This window comes from Ambystoma mexicanum, chromosome 11, assembly GCF_040938575.1.
Source record: "Ambystoma mexicanum isolate Mex_15411 chromosome 11, UKY_AmexF1_1, whole genome shotgun sequence".
NCBI lineage: Eukaryota > Metazoa > Chordata > Amphibia > Caudata > Ambystomatidae > Ambystoma > Ambystoma mexicanum.
In genome coordinates this window covers 101,489,541-101,514,692 of record NC_090934.1, presented here as the reverse complement: position 1 = coordinate 101,514,692, position 25,152 = coordinate 101,489,541, and the positions used below count along the sequence as shown (strand labels likewise).

Here is a 25,152-nt window from a genome sequence, read left to right as displayed (position 1 = left end):
AAACCCCAAGACCATTTTGTGGTACTGTCTAGAACTTGGGGAATAAAGGTAAGTGCCCACCAGAAGCTGGAAGAAGCTCATAACTGTAGTTTGAGCACTGTTTCTTTGGATACCGACATCCCTGCACATTGTTTAGCTTTAGTTGTGAGGATAAGTATAGGTTTTGGCACAGACAGACTTTTAAGTTGAATTTACAGACTCAAACAATCCTTAGTTTATTTAAGTAGGGAAATCCCACCTTAGTATAGGCCATGGTAGGCCTCACGCCATCCTGACATTTGAGTTCATGAAAATCTTTTGTTTGAACTTTGAATCTGTTGTCTGTGTCCTGCTCCGTGATGCCTTCATTGGAGTCAGGAGCGCGAGTAACCTGTGGCTGTGACTGTCCTTTTGGGGAGTGGAAAGGGCCGCTGCTCTGTGGAGCACTCAGGTCAACACCATATATGCCCGCTCCCCAAATCGAAGATGATAATTCTCTGGTCCCATCTGGGACTAAAGGGATTATGGGAGATGATCCTCTACTGTGGATAAAATTAGGGAGCCCTAACTTGTCAATGTTTCAGTGTTGATTTCTTACGTTTTGTGGGCCTGGCTTGGAGTTTCAAATGGTGGTCTCTCTCTCCAATCCTATGAGGAGGGGTTGCTGCAAAGGTAATCCAGAGAATTCTAAAGTTGCTCTGCTATGCACCCCTGAACCCCAGCAGAGGCCCATGTCACGCAGTCCACAATATCCTACAAACCTAGTCAGTTATCCACAAATGTTTGGTGAAGGAAATGAACCTTTCCCTTTTCTATTTTTACACGCACATTGCCCCAGCATTGCACGCATCATGGTCTCCATGCAGCCAGAATTATTAAAAGTTACAAAGTTCTCAGGAAACATGAGTCGCAGAGTTTGAGCCCTGGGTGGGACACTGTCAAAATTTGGAAAAAGCTCCCCACTCCTATCAGAACTGATCCATTGTTCCAAGCCTTCAAGAACAACGCTAACACTTGGCTGTTCTTCCATGATTTATGAGACCCTCACTCTATTTAGTACTCTTGTGTGTTTTAGGCCATGCTTTACACCTCACTGTACTTACACTACAACCTGCTATGGCACTCTTTCTGTACATTTCGGTATATTACTGTATATTGTGTGTAATTTCTTTGTAATTAACTAATTCTGTAACTAATGTACTTAATGTAATGTAATTACTTGCTGTAACATGTCTTCAAGAGTATGCGCCCGGTTGCCCATGGGCCTGGTTCTTTGCACTTTATAAATAAATAAAATACAAATACAAATACAAATATTAATCACAGATGAGGACTCGCCTGCAAGCAAACACGATTTCCCAACAAGGCATTGAACTGTAAATACTACTCGTGAGAGTATGACATGAGTGTCTCTATCACAACCTACAAGCTTGTAAGAGACAACATGCTGCCAGCCAGGAAACATGCCCATTTCCACTTGAGCACTCTTGGCACGCAGAAAGTCCTATTTTGCTAAAGGATGTATTCTGAATCCAAAAGACCAGTGAATGGCACTTTTGTTATAAAAGCATGCACATTTAAATTCTATTGAACTGGGTTTTGCCATTTCACCTCTTCAGAAACCTAGGGCGATGTGGGCACCTCCAGGAGAAAAAAGAAGACTGTATTCCAAAGAAGGGGCGCAACTCTTGCACCATCCCACGAAAATTCCTTAACCTGTACCAAAAGGTGGACCTGTGGGTGACCGCGCAGAATGCTTTGGGCAGGGTCGAGTCGGAACATCTTTGCCTGGACCCGATGGAAGTAGGTAGGTGAATGATGGAGTACTGCTTTGTTAATTGGCCTAAAAAATATGGAACAGCGATATGCTTGACCTTTTCCAACCTCAGAAACTTCTCCAAGAACATGCCTATGTCATAGAAGATATATCTTATGCTAGGTTTGTTAACGCTTTATCTAGTTTTACGAGTTGTCAAAGCGTTTCGAGAATGTTTACTTTTTGTCAAGAACACAATTTTTCTTCAAATGCAGTTCCTTCTATATTAGCAAACCACGGAAGTCATTTTCAACAGAAGAACAGATGGTTTCTTCAATAGCCACACTTTCTGAAAAAGGATGTTTCGAGTAGGTTTACTCTTCATCAGGAGCACAACATTTCTCGAAGGACAATTCATTCAGAGCACTGAAACCGTTTACAACCGGAGAACAACACTTTCTGGGAAAAGATTCCTATCATCAGCGGGAACCTATCTACATTTTCATCCTCAAATGTTGTACTCCTAATGAAGAGAAAACTTACTTGATTCGTGATCAATGAAACATTCTGGCAATTTGTAAAATTAATTAATGCATCAATTTGGGCTATTGATCATTAGATTAGAGGCCAAACTGCTGGACTTTATAAAATATGAACCATTACTATATCAAGAAGTACTTTCCACTGCTACAAACGAATGGAAAGAATGTTATCTAATTATAAGGAATTGTAAATTAATTCACTTTAGTCATTTTTACAGTACTTATTGGCCATTATCAACATCAGTAGCTGCATCATGGATTTCTTATCATCCATTTTTTCCTTTTATCAATCAAGCTTTTCTAATTGCATGTGTCAACCGCATTATAGATGTAACTCTAAAGATAGATTCCATCTGGTCATTATTTTATAGTCTTGCATTTCAATGATTCAACAGAATACCTTTCTTAATCAATCAAGATATTCATAATATTTTTCTGTGTATTTAGAGGTATGTGTGTTATCACGTGTCCCTCTTTTGACAATAATAGTTTTTTTAGAAAAAATTCTTCTGAAGGTTGGACTTGGAAAATGGTATACTTTCAAGCTGTGTGTGGTTTGTAAATATGTAAATGTGCATGTAAATACTAATTGATACCATGTTGGGCATGACCATAGTGTCATCCCAGCACCGGGGCATGTCTGCAGGATGCTGGATTGTGCACCGACCAGGGATATACAGACTGGAGTCTGGGGAAGAGAGAAACAGGAAAGGGAGAAGTAGGAGGCACTACAGGCAGACTGAACATTAATGATTGGTTCGATGGGATTTGGTCGAAAAGATGACATCAAATTCGAATTCTGTTTGTGGTACATTTTGGCGCAAATATATTTGGGGAAGATCCCCCACATCCTCCGCCATAAGCACCCACATTGGTTATTCGCTTTACCCAACCTCCACCTATATTTGGGGCAAAATGTGTTGAAAGAAATTTGATGAATTCAAATTCTATGTAATCTCCCATGGCAAAACCTTCCTATCCTGAATTATTAGTTAGCAATGGGGTAGACAGGAAGATGTGGAGGGTTTGCTAAAGCTTGCATGCAGATTGGCTAAAATGTGCTGACTTGAGCTATGCGGTGTATGGAAGAGTGTTCCAATAATAGAGCACAAAATGGTAGAGGAAGCACTAGCCAGGTGGCAGAATATTGGTAGCAAGTACCATTACTAGCAGGGCCGTCATGTGGGGAGTGCATGGGGGGCAAACTGCCCCGGGCTTCACACTTGCGGGTGGGGGGGCCTCGCGGCCCCCTCTCCTAAGGAGACGGCAGCACAGTCTCCTGTGTCCTTTATTCGCACGGGGGACTGTGCTGTCTGCTCTCTGCCCCTGCAATGATTTTGCTGTTTGTTGCGAAGTCGTTTGACTCCTCAACAAACTCAGAAGTGGGTTCTGCTGCCTCCCGTTATTCAGCTGACAATGTGGACCTGCTGAATGACAAGAGAGGACTCCTCTCCTGTCAGTCAGTGTGTTCACGTTGCCCAGCGTAACCACGCTGACTGATGGGAGAGGGCACGGATGCTTTTGAAGGGTGCAATGAGGTAAGGTAAGGTAAGTGTTTATTTTAAATTAAAAGTGTATATATGTGTATTTAAATTAAATTAGTATCTATATGTGTATGTATGAATGCATGCGTGCATGCATGTTGGTGTTTGGGTCAATGCTGTGTTTGGTTTTATGTATGCATGCATGTATGAAGTTGTGTGACTGGTGGATGAATGCATGGGTGAAAGTGTTTTATGTGAGTGTGTGTTCAGCCCCACCCCTAAATGTAGCCGCCCTGGGGGCCACTTCATTAAGGGGTGGGTTCATGGCATCAGAAGTTCACCTAGGCTAAAATGTCAGGGGGCAGGGGGGACTAACACTTCAAATGTTGGGAGAGGCGCTAACATCAGAGGCTGTGAAGGAGGGGCAAACCTCCTTGTGTGGGGGCACCTAACATCTTGCCACATTCGAATGAGACTATTCTGGTGAAGATGCAATGTTACAAGCAGCTAACTCTCGCCTTCATTTCTGAAACGTCACACTTAAGGACTGCAGTTAGAATGAGGTGTCTCATGTCACCACTTCCCTTCTAATCACTCCCCTAGAATGCAAGTGCTAACCCACATCACGATTTAAATTACCTAAAAATGTATGCATATGAATTCAGGTGCTAACCGTGAAATGTTTTATGTTAGTAATTGAAGGGCCTTTGTTAACAGCAAAGCCAAGGCACCATTTGTTTGTGTCCTGTTCGGTCAGACCATGGCTCTGTCGGTCAACCCGGCAGGGACTGGATGACAGTTTTGAAAGCGGATAGTGAGTGGGGCCAATAAACCCATTGCACTTTTGGTCTCCCCTGAGGGATGGCATCTGGGCCTTTCACATTTTACAGTTGAAATGGGCCCCCAAGTAGCTGCCCCCATGTTGGCAGTCTTATGACACAGAAACCTACTGATAATCTGCAGCTTTTAACCTCATTGCTGCATTATTTTGACTTCATGATTGATTTAAGCACTTCACAGGTGCTTTGGACCATTGCTCCAAGCAGAAAGGGGTGCCCCAAACATCAAAAAGAAATGGGACCCCACCAGCCCTGACACATCTTCAGCCAGCCCTGCTCCCATTTCCCTCTGAAATCCCTAAACCCAGCTAGGAAGCTGAAAAGCTATTTCACCTTCCCTTTGACCACTAGTCGTACCTTTCATCCCATTTCAGAGGCTGTTAACTTTCATAATGCTATGCTAATCTCTGGAGAGGTGGTCCATCTAAAAGCTGAGACCAGAAGTTAAAACGTTGGCTTTATCAAAGTGAGTCTGTTGATATCGCATATCGGTTTTTGTGCTCTGCATGCTTGATGCTGATGCTGCTCCTTAACGAGTGCTACAGGCTGGTGACACATCGAAAGAGGCCTTCTGCCTCAAAGTGGCCAGGGGCTGGCGCCTCCCATGGAGCCAGGTTGAGTCAACAAAACCCAACATTTCAGGAAGGGGTTAGAGCCCGATCTGCTCAATGGTGTTGCGCCACTGCATGGCATTCTTTTTGTTTGACTTATTAGGCGTGCCACCGATAAGCAAAACTATTGTTTTAGCAAACAGACAGTGGTGGAAATAGACTTTTATTCTGGGGCATCCCTCCTACCGCAGTGAAAGAGGCCGGGTCCAGCGACGGGAGGATTAGGTGGGTGTAGGGCAGGTATTTTAGTCACCCCATGAACATTTGCCTCTTCCACTCAGAGGATTTATCGTCAGCAAAGTTCAAAATCTGCACCCTTTTAAACTTAAACAATGCGCATCAATATTTCCAGTACAGTGCAACATTGACAAGGGATTTCACAGGGCTCCCGCTCAGACCCTCAACTTGTCTTGTGGGGAAGTCTCACTTTGGAACCGAGTGGTCACGGTTCAAATCCCTGCCCAACATAGTTTAAAGCACGAACACACCAGAGCATTCTAAAATAAACATATAGTGCACAGATTTCACAGATTCTGGAGCTGTATTTCCAATCTGGTGAGTAATTATTTGCCAGATCCTGGGTCTGGGAAGATCCGTCCCAATGACAGCTTTGAGTACAGATGGGAAGAAATGCCATATGAGGAGGGACTTGTAGATGTTGTTTAGTTATTTGCCCACTAATTGACTTCTCATGGCCATGCTAATCCCTATGGCAATTCTCACCCAGTTCCTGCCCTCCCCACCCAAAACACCTCCTCACTAGAACTCTTTGAGCTAGCTTTAAACACGCCTTGCCATCAAACGTTGCCCTCAGTGTGCCTGCAAGTGTTTCCTCAAAGGACTCTTCATTGGAGTTGTAAACACGGAACTGGTGTAATAAAAATGTCTTAATCAGGTCTGTCTTTGGCCACTCGATTTAAAAACACCCTAGGTGTCTTTCGCTGAAGTTCTGTTAAACACAAGCATTGGCAAAGCCAACAGTTTTGCCTTGTGTATAAGTATTAGGCATTTGCCAGGCACTGCTATTAGCTGCTCAGCTACTCAAACCATGTTGCACCGGCACTATCGATGGCCAGCTAATACCAATACAGAAGTGCCTTTCCCATGCCTTTCCCATGCCTACATGAATGCCCAAACTGTTAGCATTGCCAGTGCTCTTATTGCTTTACCCTTGATGCACAGGACTATGCATCGAGGTTAAAGCAAACATACTACTTGGCTAAATTGGCCCACATTGAATGTAGGCCAATCTAGCCAGTAATAACACTTATGGTACACAGTCAGCCTGGATATACTTTCGGTGGCATGGCATTTTTACTGGCTGGGAGTCCGTACATGGTAATGATGGCATATATTGATGCAGCCTGCATGGACATAATTAGAACAACCAGCATGAATATATTTTTATGCTAGCATATCTTGTGTGGAAAGGCGGCATGACATGTATTGGAAAATGTTCCTATGCACGGTTTGTGATTTGCAACTATTGGGGTTTTCTATGTGCTTCCATACAAAACCAATTGCAAACTGAATGGATTTCTACCCAATTTTGCAAAGAAGGTGCTGTAAAATGCATAATTTAAACCCAATGTTTCAAACATTTTCTTGGGAGTGAGAACCCCCGTCAAGCAACCCTTGTTTGGTTTGAGCTCCCTCACTGTGCTCTGTTGATCCTGCCTAATTGGCACAAACATTTGAGCCTCTTAAGTTAAGAAATGTACCAGCCTCCACTGTACATCATTTGTCACTGTGTATGATGTGTGTTTTAATGCACGCACAGGGGCAGTGTGCTCCTTAATGATATGATATGGCATTTATAACATGTCTGTACACAAGTGTTTCTAGGCGCCACAAGGCAAGGAGGGGGAAACAAAAGAGTAGGACAAAAACACAGATCTTACTACGCCTCGTGTCATTCAGATCGTGCAAGAGCAGGGAAGGCGGGAGGGGAGAAGTGATGAGGGTCGGGTAGGATGCAGAAGTGCAGGAACAAAGGAGAAACAAGAGTGCAGCCAACGGGTGGCAAGTGTGGGTACTCATAAGTGCAGACAACGGGTGGAGAATAAGTGCAAGAGAGGGGACTGTAGGGTTACAAATACAGACGACAAGTGCAGGGGAGCTAAGAGGCAGTGCAGGATTGCAACAGGACAGGCAGGGACCTGGGCCCAAATTCAGAGCTTGACCAGGTGACCAGTGCATGGATCAGGCAGGTGATCAGCAAGGGAGAGGAAGAGAGAGGGCAGAAGCAAAGAGACAGGTCTTGAGTTGCTTCCGGAACCGGAAATGGTTATCCTCAAGTTTCAGAGAAGCAGGGAAGCTGTTTTCAGACGGAGGCCCCGGCCGAAGAAAGAGATCTGCCTTCAACTCTTTGCTTGGAAAAGTGACTGACCCTCAGAGAGTTGGAGGTGGCACAGTGGAGAGCTCATGCCATCCTCTATATATGCATATGATACAAAAGTTATTCTGGCATAATCCTTTCTTCAGTAGAGAAATCTAACTTTGCAGTAGTTGATTTGGAGTTGTAGTAATAAACCATATTTGGGATCCTGCACACAAACTCAAAGGGAGATTTCTCGAGTCTCCTGTTTGCAGAGGTGCCGCCGCTGGCCGAGTGCAAACAATTCTAAGGGGGTCTCACCAAATGTTTTGCCCCGGGCCTCACCACATCCTCTGACAGCCTGATTCCTAGTTGCATGGTTCTGTGATGGGCATCCCCATAAAGCATGGATGCTTGTTTGGATATGGCAACAGATATTGCCCCCACCTCCAACTTCAGTAAGTTCATATTGTGACTACCGAGCCTTGGGCTGCCAGCAAGGACATTGTCACGAAGTAACTAAGAAGAAAGGCAAGTGGGGTCGGGTGACAGTGGAAGAGAGCAGGAACAGCTAAATGAGGTGCAGGCTCCCAAAAGCCATGTGCCAAACATATTCCACTAGGACAGCGAATCAAATCGAATTATATGTATAAAGGCCCAATGTCAGAATTAAATTAAATTAAAGATAAAAAAATAGAAATGCAAAATTATATCAAAAATATAAACACAAAAAGCTGCCAAAGGTCTGAGTCAATAGTTACTCTTATCTGTTCCAGCTATGCAAATGTGTCTTTAAATCTTCATATTTATTGAACTATTTGAGCTGATTCCCCCATACCTACAATTAAGCCTACAGCGAATTCTACAGCTGATACTATGCACTTTAGATGGAACAGTTTCTCCCCACCATTTTATCATTTTTGGAGATACACCTTTGTCATGTCTTAGAGGTTTAACAAAACCAAATCTTGCCCTGATGGTTTGGATCATTAAATTTGATCATTGATAAAGTCTGTAAAGATTGGAGGGGGGGGTCTGTACTTCTGCTCTCTATATGGTAGAGGAGAGGCACAGAGGACCTCAGCCAAGATTCTCTATTAGGGTAGCAATGGACGAGCAATCAAGGCCTAGCTTCTCAGGAGGAGATGCAGGCTGGTTCTTAAGTACAGTGTAGTCCCCAAGCCCCCACAAAGGAATGTCCACACACTGTATTAGTTAAAACACAGTCTTTATATAATTAAGTTCAAGGTTATGTACACCATCACAATAACTCACTTTGTGCTCAGAAAATATACAATGGCAAATATATACAGTTCTAAGTGGTACCACAATTATTGTCAGATTTCATTAACGTCCATCAACTGTAGTCTGGTTAAATGTCACACAAATCACTTAATAAAGGTAACCAACAATAGACATATGAGGAAAGCAGTGGGTTAGAACAATTGGCAGAATACTGGCCTCTACCGTTAAACACAGTTCTGTGTGGAGATCACCCCACCTGCACAACCTGTAAAGTAAAGATATACCACAAGCCTAGTCCATATGTTGTTCTATAAGTCTTATTTCCTTCTATAATGTTTCTACCACCCCAATGTACCTGGAATAGCAGAGTTCGACGACGTGTCGTCGACAGATCCTTCTTGAGCGGCTCCATTTAAAGCAGGAGCCAAGGATCATCGAGATCCCTCGAAGAAAGTGAACTCAGCATCGAGGCAGCAGCTTCGGTCCTAGAGGTGCTCGTCGACGACGGAGCGAAGACGTCCTGCAAGGAAGAGGCATGGGGGGCACCTCGATGTCGATAGTTCAGGACCGCAAAGAGTTTGTGAAGAACTGTGACCCAGCAAGGGCGTCGAGTCGTCCAGCGCCTCTACGGTCTTTGTGTGGCGGGAAACCCACCGGCGGATGCTCCTCGGTGCGTCGATGGCCTGGCCTTCTCCGGTGGGATAAGGTGGGTGGCGGTGCGGACGAGCGCGTCTGTGAATCAAAAGTCCTAGGCAAGGGAGCGTTGCGGCTCCGGTCGTCGGTGGCACAGCGTCAAGCGGTCCCCTCTTCTGGGCAACACAGTTTCGACAGGCCTCCAGCGGTTATAGCAAACCTGCAAACCCTGGTCGACAATGGTGGACGGAATATCCGGTGCTTATCTTCGTTCTCCTCGGCGGTCCCAGTCTCCGGTCGGCAGCCTGACGAGGGTCTGACTTCCAGGGCGCTTCGGGAAGGTTAGCGGTGCTCGATGGTCCTTCGGAGCACAGGAAGAGGGCGCCTTAGCAGGTCCTTTCTTGGATCAGTCTCGACAGCTTTCGGCTTTCGGATTTCGGCAAAGAGAGACAGCAGTCAACCTTCTTTTTCAGGCGTGGCTTCGAGATTAAGCATCAGTTTCAACTTCAGCTTCTGAACAATTTCTAGCAGTGAGAGGCCCCCAGATATACTAATTGATCTCCCAGTCATTCTGCTGGGTTACACTCAGGCAACCAATCACTCAGAAGGGCATTCAGCAGTCAGTCAGCCAATCAGGCATGCAGTGCATTCAGGCCATTCTCCTCCCTCTCAGACACTCACAACAAGGAATGTGTTTTGGGACAAGTACCCAGCCATTCAACACTACACTCTGCATTCATACCAGTTTCGGGCAGGAATGTCTCAGTCATTGTGTCAAACACCAGAAACCAGACATCCACAACAAGAAGTGCATATTGGTCACACACTCCATTCACCCAGGTCCCACCCACAGGGTGTACTCCCAACATACAGTCACTGGGAAGGCTCCAGCCAGTCTGGCCTGGACTTCACAACAACACCATATATGGAACTTCCACCCAACAGCCAGTCAGGGGGAAGGGACAGAGTCAGGGCTTCCCAGGACTTTGGGAAAACAAGGTAACAGGCAATAGAAAGCAAGAGGCCACAGGGGCATCTTGTTTCCTATCAGGAATCAACTGATTCTAATGGCATTGCCTGGGTATCCCAAAATGGAGGATACTCGGAACACTTGTCAAATTCAGCATGAAGCTACCACCAGCCCATACCCTGATCTGTGGGTCACACACAAGTGCCCAAAAAATATACACTAGGGGCACAGGGTTGTAACCTCACCCATGGGTGCCATAGAGGTATCCCATGGGTCTGTACACCAAACCAAAAACAGGAAGAGCTGCACTGCCAGGAGTCCCACATAGACTCCTGGACAGAAAGCAATACAGAAAACAAATGAAAAAGGACTACAGAACAAGGACAGGGAGGCCCTGTCCCTCCAATGCATTTATGGCATCACAGTGCCCCAACATATTTATTTTACCAATTTTAGCATATATTACAAGTTGACATTCAATATAGATGTCATCGAAGGTATAGTTTGTTGTAGAATCGTGAATTTGATGGTGTTGATATTGACCCATGTAGTGGATGCAATTTCTAAAACCAGTGTAGATCCTCATCCATGTTTGATATTAAATATTCAGTGTTTGCTCTAATGCTTTTGTGAAGTGCATTGCAATGATTATCATTTTAAACTCCATTTGTTGAATATATGTTTATTTTTGGTTGGCAATTCAAGCATCAGACAAAATTATGTCCAATTCATCCGATGGTCTGAAACGTTAGGTTGATGTCGGATGGCAGGGGAGTACTCAGTTGTTTTACTAGGACTCCATATTTTTTAATAGAGGCTTGGATCAGGTATTGAGACCATTGTTTCTTGGCTAAAGATTTGGAAAAGTAAGGTATTTGAAGGAGAATCTGGAGATGGAAAGCACACACGTTTGGGCTTCATCAAGAACTTGTGTCCTTAATATATTGCTGGAAATCCTTTCAGTTGACTTTGTGCATGATGATGGCTAAGACTTTAAGTGTTGAGGGATACGAATGTCTGTATCCTTAGCTTTCTCTCCAATGCTAAGGACATGACAACGTACATGATTATCCCTTAGTTAATTAATTCATCCAGAATTTCTGGAGTGTTTTACATTGTATTTTATTTGGCTGTTATAAAGCTCAAACATAGCTAACTAGCATTCTATAGTGTATATTTGCTTAATAATGTGTTAGTGCCCGTCAGGTATCAAAAATGAAGAGATGTTTCCAAAAGGCTGAGCAATATAAATGTTAGCTAAAAGAGAATGGATTTGATCTTCTTCCTGAATAGGCATGATCTTTGGTGTGTCAGATCTCCTTAAGCAGGCCATTCCTATTTCTAGTTGCTAATACCCTAAACAATATCCCAATGTGAAATAGCTACCGTGCAAGGAGTCCTAGCATGAAATGGTCTTGTAAATGAGTACCATCTGAGGCATAAGCTCAGATGGAGCGGGGCACAGCCAGAAAAGTCTTAATGAACCATGGTTGGGGATTTAAATACAACCTGTGCCTTCAGCGGCAGCACCTTAGGTCTCCGGAGCACAGGAAATATGTGCTGATTCCATGGGATCTTTGAAACAATTCTTGCTGGAGAATGTTCTACAACTTGAAGACAATGGAGAGTTGACTGGTTAGCGCCTAGAAAAAAAAGAGTGTGACAATAATATGTATGTCCTCAAATGCTAAAATGTTGCCTAAGACTATCATATATGTGCATATACAATTGTATACGATCAACCGTTCCACTATAGGACTATTTACCTTTGGAATATTTTAAGTATTCCTTATTTCCCAACAAGTCCTTTGAGATACAACCCAGCTTTTAATTAGTATCAGTCTCTCAACTATTGAGGTCCAAATAGAGACTTTACGAAAGAATAGAAATCAGAAGAGGAGGAAGGAGTTGAACTGGACTGGGATCAAATGCTGGCTGAACTAGTATACTCTCTGGATTTGAAACCTCCCTGAACCCACAGTTGATATTTAGATACAAGAATAAGCGAAGAATTTAAAAGATGTATATATGAGCTGAGGTACTATTGAGCCCGGAAAACCAATGTTTGTATGTACATGACTCCAAATGTTTTGGTTGTATTGGTTTGCATATGCAGCTGACTATATACTATATGGAAATAATTGTGAAACTGAAACGCTCCGTTGTGGTAAGAAAAATAATACAAAATAGATTTTTTTAAAAAGAATTGAGGTCCGAACATTACTGCAAAAAAAGGCCAACTTAACTATACCCGCAATCCATAGTACATGGAAATTATATGTAAGTTACGATGATAATTAGGAGTGAGGGCCTCATATAGACAATCAACAACCTGCAAATCCTAACCACATGTGTTTTATTTATAATGAGAAGATTCAGTGACTTCACCCGAAGAAGGTTCTTCCACCCCAAACGTGTAGAGGCATGATTTCATTGACCCCGATGTGGATTCAAACAAGTAGCAGCTGCTTGCAACTAATTCAAGAGTATTAAGTTGCTTGGAAATTATAAACCATTTGGAATGTCATCAAAGAAATTATGAGTTTAGAGTCAATACATCAGGAACTGTTTTATATGTGATGTATTAGCCTTGGGCAACATTTTAACATTATCACAACAAATAAGACCAACTAATGGGGTTGTTGTCTTCCTTTCACCTACTGAAGAATTATTAAATATTTCTAGTGTTACACGACTTTGAATATAAATGGATCTTGTGCGCACACAATAATATTTGCCCTCAAATGGTTGCAATGTACCACTACAAAGGGGACACCAATGATAAAGGTCTTGACTGCCAAAGGAGCATTGGATGGTTGTTTGCCTAGGTATAGATGCTGTTAACATATAGGTTAATACAGAAGGACAAGTCAAAGATAAACCCCAGCGACTTGGCCATCTTCTGTACTGGAATGAAGAAATGTAAGATATGAAAGCAAAGATACATTACTGGGAACCTTCAAGTGGAATCGGGAGAGCATAAGAGCAGTATCTCGATTATATCTTGTCTGGCAGGTCAGAAGAAGGACACTGACTCTTTGAGGACATTTCAAAGATGGGTTTATTAAAGAATAAGAATAAGGCTTAGCTTTCCCTATCACTATGTGGCATTTCACTACATATAAAACTAACTATGGTGCTCATCAGCCGTCTGTTAATATCCAAAAGAAAGTGCCCACAATCCAAACTGACCGTACCAATATTCTAACAGCTGATGAACAGGGAATAAGTCCCTTCTCCTTGGGCATTGCTTCTTGCAAGTTTCTTCTTCTTGACTCCTCTTAATGGGATATTTTTAAATAGTCGCTTGTGATCTCTTTAATCAGTTCTTATAACTCCTTCAAGACTTTTTTGTACTTTTCTCCCTTCTCAGAGGGTGGTTTCTTGAATCTTGAACAAATACTTTGATCTGTATTAATGGGTTGTTCGCAATTTAGCTTCCACTCTTTCCGGTGCTCATGTAGGGTTGCTTGTCCCTTTTCCCAGGGTAGTGATATCCAGTCTCTGCCATTCTCTCTCTTTTGATTTTCCTCTTTTCTCCTTAATTCATAATATTCCTTCTCTTTATATTCTCTACCTCTGGGCATATATTCCACTTGGCCCTTCTCCTCAGGCGTTTGTCTCTTACTATAAGTTTCTTGTGCAATTTCTATTGCATTTGTATTCCTCTCATCAAACACTCTGCCTTTCTTATCAGGCATGTGTCTCTTAATATCAATATTTCTATCAATGTTTATTGAATTACAATTTCTCTTATCACCATCATTCTATTGTCTTACTTTCTCATGAATTTGACCGGGAACAGTATGAACAGTCCTGTAACGATTACCTATGTGCCCTACCGTGTCTCCTGTTCTCCCAGTTACCTTGGCTTATCTGAGACAATGTCACTGGGGCCTCTATTAGCTCGGTGTTCGTTGCTTTCCTCACTTTCTTGATTTTTCAGCTTACTCCAGTGTCCCTCGCTCCATACTCTCCATCGGTACATTCTGGCAGCTCTGCAGGTATCTGGATAATAGGCAGTCTGGGCCGCCTGGTGGTGTCGCCATTGTCTGTCAACCACCAGTCCAAAGGTCCACCATGGCCATGCCACTACCATCAACTTCTCTCTTCTTTGTTCTCGAAGAACGCTGCCTGCCCTATACTGTGCTTTCGGCTCCCAAGCAGTTTCAAAACTCGCAGGCTTCTGCGGTTGCAGAGTCTCCTCCCCTCTCAGGTGCTGCACCGCCATAGGTCTTCCCTGGCTGACGTACGTGTCTCTCTTTGTCCACTTCCTGCAGTCTCTCTCTGCTTCAGCCTGTGTGTCCCAGTTAATTGGGGATGTCTATTTAAAGTGACATACTCTGTTTCTGGTAGGCAATATTATGGCAGTTTTCTCCTCACCCAAGTCTCTGCATTGTATGTCCTTGGGGTTGTCTGATAGTCCCAAGTAGGCCATTTGCAGATATCCTTTAGGGAGTTCCTCATAGGAATCAAAGTCCTTGTTCCCACAAGGGGAGACTCTCCCAGCGAGGGCCCGCTTGCCTTGACCCATAGGGAGGGTGTTGCTGAGCGAGCTCACATCCATAGCCTCGGGGGTGGGTGTGATCGGGGGAACCCCCTTGGGTATAATGGACAAATTCTGTCAATTTGTCACACTAGATTCAAGCTAAACCAATTTTTCCATCCAGTTCTCAATGCAGCTAATACATCATCTGTATGCAAGGAATATCCTTCTCATGATCACCCTCTAAATGAAAGATGACCCGCTTATCATATGCAAATATTATAGTACGGCACTCGTATAGTTAACTTGAGTTTTGAGATACATAGGAAACCCTAAAAATGAATTACTAATAACCTGTGACTTGCATGAGGAACTGGGCTGAAATTGGGCAAACACGTTTGTCACAGTGAACCCAGGACTGAAAATTGGGGAAAATATTTGTTACAAAATAAAAAAAGTTATTAAAAAAGTAATAAATACACTATTTCGTCCTAGTCCCCATTCATTGTCTCATAGAGAAAAAGTCCACATTTTTGCTCCAGGGCACAGCGAATACTGCTGGATGGTATTAGACCAGGTAAGAAACGACATGGGCACGAAGCATTTACTTCATTTCCAGGGGGGCTCGGGTTATTGCATCCAGTAGTTTTTTAAATATTTGATGGAAAAAGGGGTGCCCACTTCTTTCAAAATTATAACTAACTCCCAAGGTGCTTTGCAGGAGAGGTGCTTTTCAGAAATAAAAAAAGCCGCCATTTTCTTTTTTTAGATGCAAGAGATAACCGCAGTTATTATGCGAATAGCTGTGTCTAGACAAAAAAGGAAAAATGGCTTTTGGAAGGGGGAAAAGGATGCAATTGCATTAGTCTAGAGGTGAGGAGGGGGAAGACGACACCATGTGAAATTGGGGAGTTGGGGGGTGGGCTGGGGACAAAGTTCAAATCACAAACGTTTTATGTTAGCCGTAGTTAGTCGGCGGGATTAACCGCTAGGATTACATCAGGAGTAAAAGTACTTCACATGAAAATGCCTGCGTCTATTTGGCAGTTACAAATAATCACAGCTATTTATAGTACATTGTTGTTATAACGGCGGTTATAGTAAAACATTTATTTTAAAAGGAGAGAGTGCAAAAATTAGATCAATACAAAACAAAATTCAGATTTTTTTACAGTTACAGTGAAGTGGGGGGTATGATGGGTGCGGCCGAAGGATATGACTACATTAAGGAGCCGAATGGTGCAATATGGAAAGTGGGCATGGATGAAGGCCATGGTGAGTGGCCCAGAAGTGTTTTAAAATATACAGTGGGACTGAAAGATATGTATAGTCGGTCTAAAAGAAACATATTGGGGGACCATGTAAAAAAGGTCAAAAGGGCCGAAGGGCGTGGTCACTGGCCATGGCCAAATGCTATCGCTAGTGGCCAGTAAAAAAACAATGGTGTAACAAAACCCTTGAAATTCAGTGAAAACAACTTAGTTAAGGTGTAGTTAAGTTGAGCAGATTTAACAAAACCTTTGAAATTCAGCGGATGTGGGAAGTCATGACCAGCTTAACTCGGCACGTTCCCGTTGCAAAGTCCTTGAGCACATACTTATAAGACAAGGGATTCACAATGACATACAAAATGGCATTATGGGGACATAATAATAGGGGGACATCCACGGGAGTGCGCTGAGTTAGGCTGGTCCTGACTTCCCATATCCGCTGAATTTCAAGGGTTTTGTTGTATGGAATCTGCTCAACTTAACTACACCTTAACTAAGGTTTTTTCAGTGACATACATATATATGCCAAAGTAACTGTGCCATACAGAAATCATTGGAGGATTCCACAGTCCAAGAGCTCTGGTGAGGATTTAAATGACCCTCCTCTAATTCTGGAAATTGTGTTTCCTAGAAAAGAGACAATCCACTTGATAGTGAACTCCAACACCCCAGCCAGCTACAACATGCATTAATGGAATAGATGATGGTCTAGGGCGTCGAAGGCAGACAAAATATTTAATAACATGAGCAGGTCTGCCTTGCCGTCATCCAAAATTTGAAACAAATTATCCTTTATGCCTATTAGGGCCAACTACATACAAGTGGACATGTGCAAGCCTTCCTGCCAACTGTCCAACAAATTATGTTTTTTCACACACGATTGCAGTTGTTGACTTTTTGCCAAGATTATTTTTAAAGAAACTGAATGTTTATGGTTGTTCTATAGTTAGAACTATGACACACTGTGATGAAGTGAGGACTTGTTGATAAGTGGGGTGTTCAATTGTGCCCATCTAATAGCAGCTGGTACAACTGACTACCTGAACAAAGGCATTTACCATATCGGCAATGAGCAGAGCCAGTGAATCAGCACAGTCCCTCACCAAAGAATATGGACAAGGAACCCCAGGCAATGTGTGGTTTTAAGACTTGCGATGATGGCTGATTTCTCAACTAAGGTAGCTGATTTAAATTACTAGTTGACGGACACTAGCCTTGATATAGAGGGAGATGCAGTTTGAATTATGCAATCACCTATCCTCTTGCTTACTGGCCATTAAATCCTGTATGTCTTCTTATTATCTTACACTTAATACTGCTAAAACGTAAGTACTTTTCTTCCTTTCTAATACCATTCGCTCACCCTTACTTCCTCCTTTTATATAATTTCCACCCTCCCAGCTTCCTATCTCTTCTACTGCCCGTAATCTGGGACTTTATTTTGATGCTGACCTATCCTTTAAACATTTCTATATTGTTGCACGCCTGTCGCAATCATCTATTTAATATTCAGAAAGGCTGCTTCTTTTTGACCTTTAATGCTACCAAAGTACTGACATCGTCTTGAATTTTATCACGTTTATTTTATTGCTCTACTGCACTCATTGGTCTTCCACTTACCTGACTTGCCTCTCTAAAATCTGTCTTTAATGCCTCTATTCGTGTACTTTTCTGTCTGGCGTCACGTGATTCCATCTCATCCAGTTCTCACTCTTCGTTGGCTCTCTTTTCAAGCTCAATTTAAATTCAACATTTTATGTCTTGTCTTTGAATCGCTTTATGGTCTTGCTCCTGACTATCTCTCCTCATTGGTTTCATTCTATACTTCTTCTCGTTCTCTTCGCTCTAGCTCTCAATTTCGTCTCGTAGTTCCACTTCCTACTTGTGCACCATCACGTTTTCCAACATTTTCTCATCTTGCTCCTTTGCACTGGAACGCTCTTTCTCTGTATTCTATTCTGTGTTTTGTAAACCACTGAAATCTCGTCTACTCCAGCAGGGATACTAACAGGCTGATTCTACCAAACCTCCATACTATTGTACTGCTTTTATTGTGTTGATGCTATGTACGGGGCTTTGGATTAAGGTGCTATATAAATCTCAAATAAATATAAATACAGTTTCTATCTCCATATCTGAGGAAACCCTTAAAGCCATGTCCTCTGTATTGGACATACCAATGTTGGTCTTGATATTGGAGATGTTATCTCAAACGAAGGCCCAAATCTGATTACACCATGCTACAGATGGTTGCAACACCGATGATTGGATAAAAGGATCTCCAAAGTCACCTAAGACTGTAAAGACTTCTTAGAGGATTCAATTTTTTGGACAAGAAATGGTTTGGTTGCCCCAATGATGGTTATTTTAAAAGACCTGTGAGTCACCTTCAAGGCAATGAATCACTGTACATAAGATGTGACTTAAGATAAGTAGCATTGGTGATGTGGGCTATCTAAGTGACAATCAACGACATGCTGGCCTGGGTTTAGAGGTCGAGTCGTGCTTGGACTTGGAGGCAGTGGCCAGGAATTGGTGCCGAAGTGAAGTAACTTTTTGACTTGCTTTTGGTGATGGCCCTGTTTATTCTATTTATTTACTGCACTTTGGCATTCATTTTCCTGAACTTTTTGCAGAGAATCAGTTGGTCCATACTTGAAGTGATGTCATCTTTGATGTCCTGGGTGTTAGTCTTAGCAGTGGACAGTGGTTGTGCGAGTTATGGTTGCTTAGCTTACCATAACTGGCGAATTTCAGGGGTTTTTCGGTTTTACTTGGAACCATAACGTCCCTTTAACAAAGTTTTTTTACTGAATTTCATAGGTTTTCAGTAGCGCAACTTTACCATAACGTCCCTTTAACAAAGATTTTTTACTGAATATAGATGAAGACAATATAAATTGGATAAATGTTTCCTAGGATTCCCTTAGTTTATCTACATATAACATAGAACATACTGAACCCCCTACCTGCACTAGTGGGTCTGATGTTTGCAGACCATGCGTATGTTCACGGACGGACTCGGTCAACATCAACACTATCCAAAAACTCAGGAGGTATCTTACATTGTTATATCATGCAATAGAAACACTGAACATGTTAAAAAAGCAGCACATAAATACATTACATTCAATAATAAATAAGAAGTGGAAACTGTGTATGTAAGACACCAACCGTCCAATTACATAACATATGCAACATAATGCAATATACCAAAACAAAATAAATATGCCGCCAACAGAATTACCTCACGCAAACTGCACAGCAAAAATCACCAGCATACCTACGCAGCAGTAACAGCAAAACTTAGCAAGAAACTAGTGAGTACACTACATTTATTATATATTTATAAGCTTTCTGTATTAGGTACAGTAAAAATAATATATACTTTTTTTTTACACAGAAATATCTAGTACTTTGGAATCCCTGGAAGAATATTTTCCTCGTGATGAAAGGAGTGAAAAAAGTGATACTAGTGGTAGACACTACACTTCTCTATATAAACCAATTATTACCCATTACTTTATGTGCACTTCCCAATATCTTTTTTTAAACACACCATACAGACATCAAAAATAATACAGAAACCTTAGAAAATCATCTGCAGTGAATGAAGCAAAAAATAGATCTACTAAAGGAATATTGTGCTCAGAAATATGATTGTCCCGAGGTTTTGGGGATGTGTTTCTAAGCATACGTTGATCGATCGTACAAACATTTCCTATGCACTTTACCATGGATTTCCTCTTTTTTGCACATGCAAAATCAGGCATCAGGGCACCGCCATCTTGTGATAATCTTATCCGTTGCTGCATCGCCCAAGGTAGACTAACCTGGCAGCACTAATTCATATGCCCCACCCCTGAGGCTGACATCACCAAACCTAGTGATATTCTCCGCCTATCTCCAGGATGTTACTAGGCAGCGTAGCCGAACACACCCAGTCATCACCTACGTGATAACGTTAGTTGATGCAGAACCTGGAATATCAACACAAATCATCTCACAACACAGCACAACCCAATTTTGAATATAAAACCATACTTTTAAAGGATATATTTATTTATTTATTACATGTATATAGCGCGCAGACAGCCCAGGGGCATTGTGGCACTGTTACTTGTAAGGAAGACTTAGTTACAATGGGTACAGGTTGTGCCTTAGGTTACAGTGAGGCAGTGACCTGTGATCAGATATAGGTGGTGTTTTACCACGTAATGCATCATACATGACATTCATGAGGGCAAGGCCATATGTTTGTTAGATGAACAGGGGCGTTTTCAAGGCTTTCCGAAAGGCGGCCAGTGAGGGTTCAGAGCGTAGGGAGCTGGGGAGGGTGTATAGCAAAACTGTACATTTTTAAGTACTTTTATTTCACAATAAATGCTCCGAGAACATCCGGCGATTGCCATATTCAAGCAATTGGGTAATTTTTATCTTTCTTCTCGATCCACAAATGTTTATCGTGAATTCACGCAGTGTTCCTTTTGTGTATAAAAGGCACCTAGGACGCACTTTGAATCGCAAGGCTTTGGCATCAACTTGGTGCTAGGCCACCGTAAACGATGTCAGGTTGCTCCTTAGCACTGGTACCACGTAAGGGCATATCGGCCTGTTGCGATCGTCCCAAAAAAGAGTCATTGTTATCCAGCCATTCCCGTGTATCTGCAGCTGCCGGTTGAAAAACCCGTCAGTTGCTATCTGGAATCGATGACAATTGCAGAAAGGCAGGATGTAGCTGTTTAAAAACGATAACGGAAATGTGTCTCAGTAGACGATCTTTAGTACAGTTTATCATTTTACCCATTAATGTGGCCCTGTGTTAAAACTAAAGATGAACACGGACGTGAAACAATGGGAACATAGAGAAAACAACGTGGAAAGTAGTCTTCAAGTTACTTCCAAGGTTAGTGCTATGCAGTATGCTGAGCTCGAAATGGGATGCGGACGCTGACGCTACAATCAGTGAGCAAGCTAAGGGCAAGAAGAACACAGAGACAGAATTTTAATAAATATTAGCGTTGAATTACACGTTTGTGGAACCTGGGGGAACCCACCAGTGGTCTACACGCATCTCGATGCTGGATGCCCATGAGGCCGGGACAAAGGCAAGCACACACAGGTTATATTTGCGTGTCTTTGCAATACAACAACCGAGTACAATGTAAGCCAGCAATAACGGTCGGCGAATGATAAGTTGACTCGTTGGTCTATAAAATCGTCGAAAGTAAAAATTAAATAATATTTGGCATTTCCATTCTGTCGGCGTAACACAGACACTCCGTACAGGTCAACAAATTTTCATAAAATTAAATTGCATGGTTCTTTTGTCCAGTTTTGGAATAGTGAACCTTATCATATTTGACAGTTTTACATCCCTCCCTTCTTGCATTTCTGTTGGAATCCTCCATTTGTTTCAATGTCGAAAAACAATTGAACCTTATACTGTGTACGATGTGTGGGTTTGCTCAGCTCCGAAGCAAAATTTCAACAGCGCTGACCTTCACTCAAAATAGCCGTTCAGACCATAGTGGCATTAGAAATATTTTTTTATGAATTGTTTGCTACCATTCACCAAAGCGGCGACATTTTTACAGATTTTGTTTGTTCCTCTGGAGAACTTTGCACTCTCCCAGCAACTCTCACAGCCAGGCCCCACCACCTGTCAGCTCAGCCCATCTCCTCTTCACACGGCAAATCATGTAAACATTTTTTGCAAGGAGCAAGTCTCGAGCCCTGACAAAACGTGCTTGTACGAGAATGCCCAAGCAAGCCTGCTGCAACCCCCTCCGGCCAGGCCACGGTCCCCTGACCCCATGACCGCAGTTATATATTAGAGGCCTATATTTTGCACACGTGTGTTTGTACTATCCCACTTTGAGTCACTAGCGAGGAGAACAGTGTGGGGGTCTTGCCACCTTACAAATACAGACAAATAGTAAATACGTAATACTAATGCTTTTACATTATAATGCAGATGGTACCAAAAACAACTGCAAGCTAAGTGGATTCAAACATGGTAATGTATCACTTGGAAAGGAAACCTTCACAACAATAGGTGTAATCTACCACGCATGAGCCACAACCAATGCAGGTCACTACACTGTATATATAAAAAAAACAATTGTGGATGGGTCAAATGTAATGATACTAAGATTATTGTAAAACAGAGAATACCAGCAAATCTTGTACGCTTACTTAATATTCTTAAAACCAATATTTACTAACTAATCTCTGCATGAACTTAAGCAAAACTTGAACTTCAAAACTATGACCAGTTAGAAAACGCCAACAGGTACCTAACTGCCCCAAGATTCTGCAACACGCAAACAAATAAATGAATACCATTAAAATGAAACAAGAAATAAACAGTTACAATACGCCAACAGGTACCTAACTGCCCCAAAAATCGGCAACAAACCAACAGATAGATGAATACCACTAAAATGGGAAAAGAAATAAAGAAATAAAATACACCAACCGCTATCTAATTGCAACAATACTACCACCACTTCCAAATCAAAAACCATACACATATTCAATTCCTCCTACTGAACTCAATGAAAGAAATGTATTGTACCACAACGTAGAAAGTTTTTTTTAATGCAGAATGGATTTTCTTCCCACACACCCAATGATTTAATCAACAAACACAGGAACTGAGCAAATTGCACAGTACACTGGTTTGAACTATAGTGCTTTTAAAGTGCTAACTATGAGGGTCTACAAAATACAGAAATATCTACTATGCAATGCAATACTCATTATAAACTACCTACACTAACATGTGTTTTTTTTCTTTTATCACAGTGATTGAAATAAAATGTCTGATCCAACTACCCATGTCATGAAAAAACTGCAAAAAACAAGGGGGTTCCTGGGAGTCTCTCTGCCAGACATTAGTCCCGGGTACGAGAGCCTTACCCAGATTCTTTAGCCCACTATCTTTCACAGAGGAGAAACATCCCAATCATATCAGTCTTTGTCCTGCCCAAAGGCAGTCCACCATCGAATGCTAGGCAATTCTCCTCTAAACAAGAGTACCAACAGCAACCCCACACATGTGTTTCTGTCTGGTTGGACCTCATTAGTAGCGTGGAGCTGTGCCTCTCTAAGAATAGTGAGCAAGGGATCCACGTCTGGATTCTCCTAGTAACTTAGGATGACACCCAGAGTTACTTAAATATGCAAAAAACAAGGGGGATCCTGGGAGTCTCTCTGTCACGCATTAGTCCTGGGTGCGAGAGCCTTACCCAGAATCTTTAGCTCACTATCTTTCACAGAGGAGAAACATCCCAATCATATCAGTCTTTGTCCTGCCCAGAGACAGTCCAGCACCGAAATGCTAGGCAATTCTCCTCTAAACAACAGTACCAACAGCAACCCCAGACACGTGTTTTGGTCTGGTTGGACCTCATTAGTAGCGTGGAGCTGTGCCTCTCTAAGAATAGTGAGCAAGGGGTCCACGTCTGGATTCCCCTAGTAACTTAGGGTAGGACCCAAAGTTATTTAAATATGCAAAAAATAAGGGGGTTCCTGGGAGCCTCTATGCCAGACATTAGACCTGGGTGCAAGAGCCTTACCCAGAATCATTATCTCACTACCTTTCACAGAGGAGAAATATCCCAATCATATCAGTCATTGCCCTGCCCAGGGCCAGTTCAGCACCGAAAAGCTAGGCAATTGTACTCTGAACAAGAGTACCAACAGCAATGCCATACATGCGTTTCGGTCTGGTTGGACGTCATCAGTAGGGTGGAACTGTGCCTCTCTAAGAATAGTGACCAAGGAGTCCACGTCTGGATTCCCCATGTAACTTAGGGTGAGACCCAAAGTTACTTAAATATGCAAAAAACAAGGGGTGTCCTGGGATTGCTATTGGAGAATTGCCTAGCATTTCGGTGCTGGACTGCCCCAGGGCAGGCCAAAGACTGATATGTTTGGGATATTTCTTCTCTGTGGAAGATAGTGAGATGAAGACTCTGGGTAAGTCTTTTGTAACCAGGATTAATGTCTAGCAGAAGGACTCCCAGGACCCCTCTTGGTTATTTGCATGAAAAACCTGCATGCAACCACAAAAAGTCAAACAGTAAGAATATAATGATTGGACTCACAAACACAACAGCATAACACACCCATTCAAGCAAACACCTCACCATACACCACAATCCAAAATGTTTGCTTCCATGGGTATGTTATGCTGCAGCACTTTTTGACAAACAGTACAATCTTGACTGCATGGCCTGGCCAAAACACTTCATACAGCCTCGCAAAAAAAACTAAAAACACTACCTATATAATAATTAAGCTCACCACCACCACAACATAACACAACCCTGCAAACGAACACCTCACCAATAAATACAACCCAAAATGCCTAGAGTCTTCAATACCAACATTCTGAACACAATCCAACAAACAAAGACACATCATCTCACTATCCTATACACACTATTAAACTACTACCAATCAGTGCACACATTTTTAAAAACATTTCCCCTAAGCAGCCCACATACCACAGTCAAAATCTTTGGTAATATGGGTGTGTTATGCTGTGGTGGTTGTGGCCAGGGCCTAGAGTCTTGGGTGCATGGCCGAAGGCCTACGGCACTTCGGCCATGCAACCAAGACTCTAGGCCCTGGCCACAACCACTGCAGCATAACACACCCATAGAAACAAACACCTACCAAATAACCACAACCCAAAAACATAATACATCCACCTCAATACCTACCCACTTCAATTAACATTCTAAAAAATAAGTACAACCAACGTAGAAACTCTTCAATACATACCCTCTTCACCGAATGCTCTTCTAACGACCCAAAACCAACATCATACTAAACTAAAATAGTCCATAGTGCGCCCAGTTTTTATTATGTCCGCGCACACCATGAACACATTACAACCATCTCCCACCTAAACAAATACAGCATTTGACCCATCTCTTACTCCCCCACCCTATCCAAGCACTCATACACATCAACACACTCCCCAAAATTGGATTTATGCTCACTT

The 25,152-nt window shown here is 42.4% G+C and overlaps 1 protein-coding gene across 2 annotated transcripts in view; it reads left to right on the top strand.

The window, feature by feature from the left end:
• The window catches only part of CSF3R (colony stimulating factor 3 receptor), a 245,400-nt gene that overhangs the window by 82,593 nt on the left and 137,655 nt on the right, over nt 1-25,152 (top strand). For both annotated transcript variants that reach the window (XM_069622636.1, XM_069622635.1), the window contains exon 5: nt 1,599-1,786. In XM_069622636.1, the coding sequence (XP_069478737.1) occupies nt 1,599-1,786 (188 nt within the window). The remainder of the gene's footprint in view (nt 1-1,598; nt 1,787-25,152) is intronic.